General features: G+C 39.5%; 2 protein-coding genes across 2 annotated transcripts; one reads left to right on the forward strand and one right to left on the reverse strand.

Moving 5' to 3' along the window:
• Positions 1–435: 435 nt before the first annotated feature.
• g6pc1a.2 (glucose-6-phosphatase catalytic subunit 1a, tandem duplicate 2) lies at positions 436–3,256 on the reverse strand. Its single transcript, XM_062442042.1, has 5 exons — positions 2,972–3,256; positions 2,747–2,856; positions 2,192–2,312; positions 1,548–1,663; positions 436–1,402 (listed from the first exon to the last, which is right to left on the reverse strand). Exons 1-5 carry the CDS (start codon positions 3,202–3,204, stop codon positions 900–902), a joined length of 1,083 nt encoding a protein of 360 aa, XP_062298026.1. The 5' UTR covers positions 3,205–3,256; the 3' UTR covers positions 436–899.
• Positions 3,257–3,709: 453 nt separating this feature from the next.
• On the forward strand, positions 3,710–7,912 carry LOC134002971 (glucose-6-phosphatase catalytic subunit 1-like). Its single transcript, XM_062442043.1, is given in 6 exon segments — positions 3,710–4,526; positions 4,528–4,616; positions 4,718–4,827; positions 5,589–5,694; positions 5,774–5,889; positions 6,097–7,912. Coding segments are annotated over 6 exon segments (1,059 nt in total). The 5' UTR covers positions 3,710–4,397; the 3' UTR covers positions 6,606–7,912.
• The last annotated feature ends 1,769 nt before the right edge of the window (positions 7,913–9,681 follow it).

Genomic DNA, 9,681 nt, shown 5'->3' on the forward strand with positions numbered 1-9,681 from the left:
ATGGCTGGTTACTACAACAGGTTAAGCACTCAGCCTTGGACAAGTTTTATTTTTCTCTATATGAGTTAAATTGCATACTATTCATATAGATATATCATCTAAACATTAAAAGATCATCTGTATTATGTGCCACTCACTGGGTAAATGCTTTACAGTTTAGGTTCAGAGCGAGGTATGTAGCCTGTTGATCAGGATTAAGGTTAAATTTCTATGGATTTAATGTAAATCAGATTCCTAAAAACTATATGTAAAACAATCTTATCTGAATACCTATGTAGTAAATGGTCTATAGAGTTCTGTAATAATGTATGGAAATGTATTAAAACATTATGGGAGTGGAGGCTATTCATTGTATGTGATTGAATAAGATAGATGCTATAAATCAAGTCATGTATGAATGGTGCAGTACAACATGAAATGAGCCATTTCTTGCATTTAAAATATTTTTTATTAAAAAATATTCAAAACTGTTCAAAAAATACTTTCTATAATGTTCAAAAATACATTACTATTAAAGGTGAAATAACACACAAAAATGAGTTTGTTATTATCCTTAAAGTGAGGTTTAACACAGCAGCTGCAACCAAATATTACTTTGCTGAACTCTTGTGTTAATCTGTTGTCCTTTTCGCACACAATCTTACTTCGCTATATTCAGAACATGAGTCTTTGTAAGTGCCACTGGGCATCATGGATAGTGTTTTCACTCAATGTCACACAGTGTTCACAGAGTCCAAAATCCAATTGACAATTTCCCATTGATCCCTTAGGCGTCTCCTGGTGGTCATTTGCTTTTATGAATGCAATAAGCACCTGAGTAAAGTCTTTTTTTTTAGGATCCTGGAAGAGATTACTCTGCACTTCCAGTTTTATTAGTCTTTATAATCTGAGTTTGTTGCTCACACTCCCTTTTTGTTTTGCTGGCCCAGAGCTCCGTTCACGCAGTATGGGATGATACTGACGGTGACCAGAGGCACGGTGGCGCTCTTACAGAAGGACAGCAGGTAGAAGAGAGCTGCGGTGTGTGTGGGAGGCTTGAAGGAGTCAAACAGGTGCAGCAGGACCAGGGAGCTGATGACGCACCCTGCTTTAACCAACATGCTGCTGCTCTTCTTGGTCTCAGTGTAGAGGGGGGAGTGCAGGCCCAGGCCCAAACCGAACAGGGTGCCCATGTTGCGCAGGAGGCTGGCGAAGGGAGTGGAGTCTAGATGCACCCACTCGGGGTTAACGCACCACTTCTGGGCTTTCTCCAGGGTCCACAACAGGTCCACACCCACAGCCTTGAGCAGCAGGTAGAAGCCGACGGCAAAGGAGGTCAAGAAAAAGGTTGTGTAGAAGTATTTCTTCATGCTGGCGTTGTAGATCCACTGAGTTCTGTTGAAGATCTCAGCGACTATCATACCTAAGATCCAGTGAAACACATTGGAAAGCCCAGGTGAACATTTTGTGCCACATGAAGACTCAGGCTTAAAAATTGGCCTCAGTTTATCCCTAATGAGACATCCAATCACAGACTGAAATGATTTATTAAAAATGAGAATACTGACCTGTGATAACACCAGCAACGACCTGGTGGGGGAAGTGGGCAGCGATGAAGACTCTTGAGAGACAGACACACACCTGAACTCCCCAGAACAGTGTCCACAGAATGGCCTTCAGATACCTGTCAAAATACAAATTCAGACAACTTAGATTAGTTTTTTTTATTTTTGTAAATCCATCTCATGTTGCAACACTTGATCTAAGTCAGTCTGGTCTTTGCTGATCATGGTATGGAACTGAGTAAGTGAGGAAAACTTTTAAAGCAATATAACAATTAACAAAGTTATTTTTCTTTGCTTATCATGAGAATTTAAATCAATCAGTCAATCAATCAATCTTTATTTATATAGCGCCAAATCACAACAAAAGTAATCTCAAGGCACTTTACACATAGAGCAGGTCTAAACCGTACTCTTTAATTTAATTTAGAGAGACCCAACATTCGCACATGAGCAAACAACTTCAGCTGCACGGACGTCAAAACAACTCATGAACAGTCCCCACTTCCAAGCAATAGTTCAATGATCAACCACAACACAGAACAGATAGAGTGTCCAAAGCGATAAGCTCCGGACAGAAGAAAAGGGTAAACAACACCGACATCAATGCAGACAAGCACACACAAAAACCAAAGAGCTCTTTGACTCACCAGTCTTTGTTGGAGGATTTCTTGCTTCCAAATTTCTTCTTGCTGGTCACGATGGCGAGGATCGAGGTCACCAAGGTATAGTAGACGCCTGCAGCTCCCATAGCATGGCCGGAGGGACTGCCTGGATAACACAAACAAAGAGGACAGACATAAGTGTCCAAGTCTCACCCAAGCAGAGCCTTATCCTCATGAAAGTAAGGCAAACTAAAGCAAGCTGCACTGGAGATTTTGTGTATTTGGTTGTTGTTTCAAAACTTAAATGAATGAATGAATGAATATATATTGGGAAAAGTAGGCAATTGTTTTGTGGTAATGTTACAACTGACATGGAAAAGGCCTACTGTATGTCTCAAGATCTATACCTGAAATTTTACAGCTCACAAGCTTACATTTGTAATAAATTAATTATGTTTAGTCAAATTATCATACAGCAAACCCTATGTCAAGGAATATTTCAGGAATAACGTACACCATGTTTAGAAAGTTGGAGAAATGTGGGGCCAGCATCTCATTTTTGCCCCTAAGCAGACTGCTGGGGTCTGGGTTATTTCTCACCTGGTCCTGTCTCACAGGTCATAGGGTACTGCTCAATGTGAGGAGGAGCAGAGGTTGCATAGTAATCTGCCTCAAAGACCCACCAGTAAGGCCTCTCCCCGAACAGAATCCTGAAGATGACAGAAATATGCGCTTGTTTATAATCTAAATAAACAAAATAAAGGATGTTAGATTTCACATTATTTTGCTCCCAAACTCAAACTGAAAAGGTAATATTTGACTCACCATTTGAACACCAAGTTTAGCCAATCTCCAATCACAGCCACCCAGATGAGCTTGATACCCACCGACGACCGCAGGTGAAACCAAAGTGGGAAGAAGATGAAGAAGGTGTTCCTGAGATCTGCTGCCCAGGACACCCAGAGAAACAGACCCTGGGCCTCCTTATAGTTGGTCTGCAGGTAGTGGGTGCTACTCACCCCAAAACCTTGTAAGGAGTCCATTATATCAGTAAACATCTTAGCTCTTCAGCCTGCTGATGTGTGTCAGTTAGAAATGAACACGACTGTTGCTATCAGTGACAGTGAGCTGGTTGTTTTTATACCTGAGGGACCCACTACCCAAACGCATGCTCACGCTGATCTTTGGACCTTTCACATGTGTAATAAAACACTCAGAGTCGGGAGAGTTTGGGAGGTTCTTCACACAAACAAGCTGAAAAGATAGCGGGAAAACAACGTCAACTGATATCTTTCTCACTGAACTACTGTATGCAGCACAGAGACAAGAAGTCAGAGGAACAATAGTTATTTTTCCCCATTGTCACCTAAATTAACGCAAACTTACAGTGAGAGTGATATTAGCTTTTCATTGGGCTGCAAACATATTTTTAAATACCAGCTATGTTCTCTTTATTTGGTTTAGACTAAAACTCACTTTAATTATCGATTTTCACATTATTTTTTTCACTCATGAGGACCCAACAAGTAATAATTTGTCAGTTATGTAATTGTGCTTTTTGATGATTTGGTGAAAACATCTCACTGGTCAGAAAGATGGGGTAATCCATTTGTGGGTTACATAATGAGATCAATGATTAAATGATAGGGTTTGAACCTATGTTGAGGAGATAGTTGGTGATAAAACAGAAAAAGCTGATTGGCAAGTTGCAGGTTGTGCACAGGTTACCCCTCTGTAATGTAACAACAGGTAGATCTGGTTGGGAAATCACCGCAGATGAGCTCATATTTCATCTCGTTTTGAGGGAATTGGACACATTTGTGACAAGAATGGCATCACCTAAACTCAAGTACAAGAAAAAACTATTCATGGGACACGAAGGATTAATTGGGAGCCAAGATCAATGGATTTCACAAGCAACTGGCTTGGAGTCAGAACAGAAGTTACTTCATTTGTGCTGATCAGAGAGAACAAAGACGTTTCCTAGAAAACTGTGATCTGTCAGAGGGGCGGCAGGTGGTTTCTGTAATGATGATTTAGCAAAGGTGTCTCAGGGGTGTAAAGGTTAAGGAACCTGTCTGCACTGCTGCCCAGAGGTAAACAAATGTGCTAGCCTTGAGTAAAGTCCGGTTGGGATCACACACACCGAGAGAATAGACTGGACTGCCTGAGAGATCTCTGCAGAAACCAAAACTGACAAAAAATTAGAAAACACCCCTGATTCAGTGCATCAGGTCTAGGCTGTGATATCATGGATCTTCTCCACAGCTGGGGGGTTGAACTGGCCGTCCATCTGCAGACCAAATACAGCAAGTATGAGAGCTTGTTTAGCCTTGCGTCCACAGTGGCCGATCTGCACACCACCTTCTTCTGTTGGTTCCCCAATCTGGTTCCACCTGCGGAGGGACACGGGGCTCAGGCTCATCTGGGTGGCCGTCATCGGAGACTGGCTCAACCTGGTCCTGAAATGGTAATCTGTTGAAATCTCAAAGTAATGGCGAACACAAATGTGAAACACACACAAAAAGAGTGAACTGTTGTATTTTGAGTCTCTTGGTCTGTCCGTGGCAGGGTTCTTTTTGGGGAAAGACCGTATTGGTGGGTTCATGAGACCCGTTTTTATGGAGCAGGACGGGCCCCTTCTCTGAAGCAGTTCCCCATCACATGTGAGACTGGACCAGGTACAGCTCATAGAAAACCTGAAGTAGATTACTACAACAGTTTATCTTTCATTGAGTAATTGATTGATCTTGTCTGGAAGAATGTTCTGATTGATCTAGTACAGTGAGCTATTAACCTCATTAATACTTCAGTACATCATGAATGTAGATAACATGTGAACCAGGACTTTCTGTGAATGAATATGATCCTCATTTGTGATAACTAAACACTAGTACCTTTGCCCTTTTGTAGTTTTTTTCTAATTTGGGGAAGTCTGGTTTGGATAGTACTGTAGACAATAGTTTAGTGATCACGTGCTCCAGTTTTCTTATGTACACATGCCTGTGTGCGTATGGGATTTCAGTGTTGTCGTTACAATTCGACAACTGTGTATTGACTGTGCACTTAGAGACTGTACACGTGATATCAGGCTACAGTTAGAACCAGGTTGAAGCACTTCTGTCTGGTGCTCTTTGTTAAAGCATTTGTACCCGGTCATAATTTGTACCATGGCTCTCTTTGAGTCCTCTATAGTTCTCTATGGCCTCGCTTGTAAGTCACTTTGGATAAAAGCGTCTGCCAAATGACAAAATGTAAATGTTGAAAATTAAGTTTTTCACTATGCACTATTACAGAGAGCTGTGCAGGATTAACACTGATGAAACAGGTGCGAAACAGACATTTAACAACATTACAATGTACACACTATGTGACTTGTATTTCTTGTAACTTGTAAGCTGTTCATAAACCCAGAGAATAAGCCTAAAACTGTTCCTTGCAGGAAGTCCTTCAGGTCACGCTATGGGTGCAGCAGGGGTCTGGTATGTGATGGTAACAGCATTACTCGCTGTTGCGAAGGAGAAAAAATGTCCTCCGTTACTACACAAGTGAGTCTTTGGCAATACAATCATCAATTTCTTTGGAGTAAAATAAGACTTTTATCTTCAAATGTAATTCTACTGTCAGATTCTTGCAAATAAACTTGTGGACACTAATGGGCCTGGTAGAGCTGGTGGTCTGCTTGTCCAGGGTCTACATGGCTGCACACTTCCCACACCAAGTTATTGCTGGAGTTATCACAGGTTTGTCCTCACAGATAATTCAGTAAGAATTCAATATTGATTCATTTGATGATAATGAAAGTTTGGAGTTTAGGGATGTTATTAGTTAAGATTTCACTGAGTGGTATATTCAGTCCACATCCACTAGACTTTATAAACATGATCATATAAATTATCTTTTTTAATTCAGAAGAGTTTGAGTGACCCACCTATCTATTTCTGTATCAGGTGTATTAGTAGCTGAGGCTGTCTCCAGGGTGAATTGGATCTACAGTGCCAGCATGAAGAAATACTTCTTCATTACTCTCTTCTTGACCTCCTTCGCTGTGGGCTTCTACCTCCTGCTCAAGGCTCTGGGCGTTGACCTGCTGTGGACCATGGAGAAAGCCCAGAAATGGTGCATCAGACCTGAGTGGGTCCATATGAACACAACTCCTTTTGCCAGCCTCCTGCGTAACATGGGCACCCTGTTCGGCCTGGGCCTTGGTCTGCACTCCCCACTCTACAGCAGCACCAAGAAGAAGAACACAAGTACCACTTTCAAGATGGGATGTATTTTTGTCTCCTTATTGTTGCTGCAGCTGTTGGATGGATGGACATTTTCCTCTGAAAACCAAATGACTTTCTATTGCCTGTCTTTCGGCAAAAGTGCGGTTGCTATTTTAATTCCCACCGCCCTGGTGCCATGGGCTCTCTGCTGGATTTGCAAGGAAAAGAGAGAAGACAAGAACTTGTGATTTAGGACCAACTTCTTGTTAAGGGTTGATCATCAGTTCAATTTTTCTGTATATATTTTATGATTATTTTCTGCCACATTTAAGACACTAAGACATGTAGGACAATGTCACTGACGTTATTGTGTTCGCCTGGAAGTTTCTGAAAAAGTTTGACATTTTGGAAAATAAACTTTGCTTTCTTGGTGAGAGCTAGATGAGAAGATAGATACTATTCTTACATCTATGCACAGAGTATAAAAGCTCCAGCCAACAGCTGTTTATCTTAGCTTAGCATAAACATTGGAAATGGATGGAAACAGCTTGCCTAGCTCCGTCTGCAAGCAACAAAATAGGCCTACCAGCACCTCTCAAGCTCTCATGTCAACATGTTATGTTTTGTCTGTTTAATCTTTACAAAAGTGCCGGTGTAAAAATTACAGTTTAAGCTTTGAAGGGGTTTCCTGTAAAACCACAAATTCACTTCTGTTTTTGTTAATTATTGAGCTTTAAGGTGGTAGTCGGTTTAGTTTGTTAGCCTTGGGACAAACTAAGCTAGCTGTCACCTGGCTCATACATACTCATACGTGAAGTGCATATTCAGTAATATCAAACATCTTCTTTAAAAGTGTACATTTACAAATTTTAATGTTTTTTAACTGTTGAAACCTGTTAGATAAAACTTGTTCATTTTTTTCTGCTTTCAAATATTTGTTTAGGATGACCTTTTTCTAAAAGAAGATAAAGGCCCTTTTACTTTGCTTCTTCAGTGTAAACATGAGACTACACATGTAAATTAATATTTTTATATATATATGTAGGCAGCACTTCAGGGAACAAAAGTGCTTTTATAGCTCAATGATGAATAAATGATCGAAGGAAAATAGCTGTTTGCAGTTTGAATAAAAAACGTTTTTATAACCATCTTCTTTCTTTCTTTAAAGAGGAGTGCTTATTTTAGAAAAGCTGCACTGCCTGCAAGCTTTCTCAGAATATCTCATACTGATACTGATTAATTCTTTGGCAGGAACAACCAAATTAAAAATTAACTAGAGCACGCTCCATTCACTCTGCAGTCCCACATAGTGACACTGCCTGTCACCACGGCCACGAGCTTTCAAAGGAGACATGGAGGGTCAAGGGGCAGTATGCAATACAGACAACACGTGTGTCCCATGAGGCTTTAAAAGTGATACATTGTTCAGGCGACATATCAAAGGACCTTCAGATGGGTGGTACTGAGATCATCAAACTCTGCTAATTAGATTATAAACCTATTTAGTCACCCAAATTCCCTAAAGTAGTGATTAAAAACTACGAGAAGTATGTGCAATAGCTGGTGATCATCATAAGACTTTTCATCAGTGGTGGAAGAAGTATTCAGATCCTTTACTTAAGCAAAGTACCAATATAATTATCTAGAAATATTACATAAGCTTTAAAAGAAAAACTCCTGCATGAAAAAATCTACTTGAGTAAAAGTAAAGTATTATGAGCTTGTCGTAGTTAAAGTATTACAGTAAAAGTACTGCAGTATTATGAGCGATGTAGTATGCAGTATTACAGTAAAAGTACTGCAGTATTATGAGTGATGTAGTATGCGGTATTACAGTATAAGTACTGCAGTATTATGAGTGATGTAGTACGCAGTATTACAGTAAAAGTACTGCAGTATTATGAGTGATGTAGTATGCGGTATTACAGTATAAGTACTGCAGTATTATGAGTGATGTAGTACGCAGTATTACAGTATAAGTACTGCAGTATTATGAGCGATGTAGTATGCAGTATTACAGTAAAAGTACTGCAGTATTATGAGCGATGTAGTATGCGGTATTACAGTAAAAGTACTGCAGTATTATGAGTGATGTAGTATGCGGTATTACAGTAAAAGTACTGCAGTATTATGAGCGATGTAGTATGCAGTATTACAGTATAAGTACTGCAGTATTATGAGTGATGTAGTATGCGGTATTACAGTATAAGTACTGCAGTATTATGAGTGATGTAGTATGCAGTATTACAGTATAAGTACTGCAGTATTATGAGCGATGTAGTATGCGGTATTACAGTATAAGTACTGCAGTATTATGAGCGATGTAGTATGCAGTATTACAGTAAAAGTACTGCAGTATTATGAGTGATGTAGTATGCAGTATTACAGTAAAAGTACTGCAGTATTATGAGTGATGTAGTATGCAGTATTACAGTAAAAGTACTGCAGTATTATGAGTGATGTAGTATGCAGTATTACAGTAAAAGTACTGCAGTATTATGAGCGATGTAGTATGCGGTATTACAGTAAAAGTAGTGGTTTGGTCCCTCTGACTGATATATTATTATATATGAAATCATTAGATTATTAATAGTGAAGCATCAGTGTTAGAGCAGCATGTTACTGTTGTAGCTGCTGGAGGTGGAGCTAGTTTACACTACTTTATATACAGTTAGCTAGTTTAGTCCAGTGGTTCCCAACCTAGGGGTGGGGCCCTCCAAAGGTTCACCACATAAATGTGAGGGGTGGTGAGATGATTAATGGGAGAGGAAAGAAGAAAAAACAAAGTTCTGATACACAAATCTGTTTTCAGTCTTTGGACTTTTTACTCTAATCTTTGATTTTTGGTGAAATATTGGATCATTTGAACATTTATTGAAATGTAAGACGTCAAAAGACAAAAAGGTCCGAAGCTACTGTTTTCATCTTTAACAATGTGTTGTATTTTAAAAGCTTGTTATATTATCCATTGTGTCAAATCTTCATCTGAAAAGTAACTAAAGCTGTCAAATAAATGTAGTGCAATAGAAAGTACAACATGTCCATCTGAAATGTGGTGAAGTGGAAGTATGCATTAAAGCATTAAATGGAAATACTCAAGCAAAACTACATATACCTCAAAATTGTAGTTAGGTGGTTTTAAAAATATCAAAATTTAGTTTTTCATCACTTAAAAATGCAATCTGTATGTGTACTATGACATATTGTAATTCTATTTTACAAAAAGAAAAATCTCATTGGACGGAGACGAGGTGGGAGGGAAATGTGACACACGCATTATGACATAAGAAGTGTGGCCATGTAACATTTCCCACGAGGCAAATC

This window comes from Scomber scombrus, chromosome 21 (assembly GCF_963691925.1).
Source record: "Scomber scombrus chromosome 21, fScoSco1.1, whole genome shotgun sequence".
NCBI lineage: Eukaryota > Metazoa > Chordata > Actinopteri > Scombriformes > Scombridae > Scomber > Scomber scombrus.

What these genes read in the sequence shown, in the direction of transcription:
- g6pc1a.2 (XM_062442042.1), bottom strand. Translation starts at nt 3,204, where the DNA reads ATGTTTACTGATATAATGGACTCCTTACAAGGTTTTGGGGTGAGTAGC. An exon ending in AAATCCTCCAACAAAGACTG is followed by an intron (nt 1,664 to 2,191) that starts GTGAGTCAAAGA and finishes GTATTTTGACAG; the next exon opens with GTATCTGAAGGCCATTCTGT. An exon ending in CGTTGCTGGTGTTATCACAG is followed by an intron (nt 1,403 to 1,547) that starts GTCAGTATTCTC and finishes ACTGGATCTTAG; the next exon opens with GTATGATAGTCGCTGAGATC.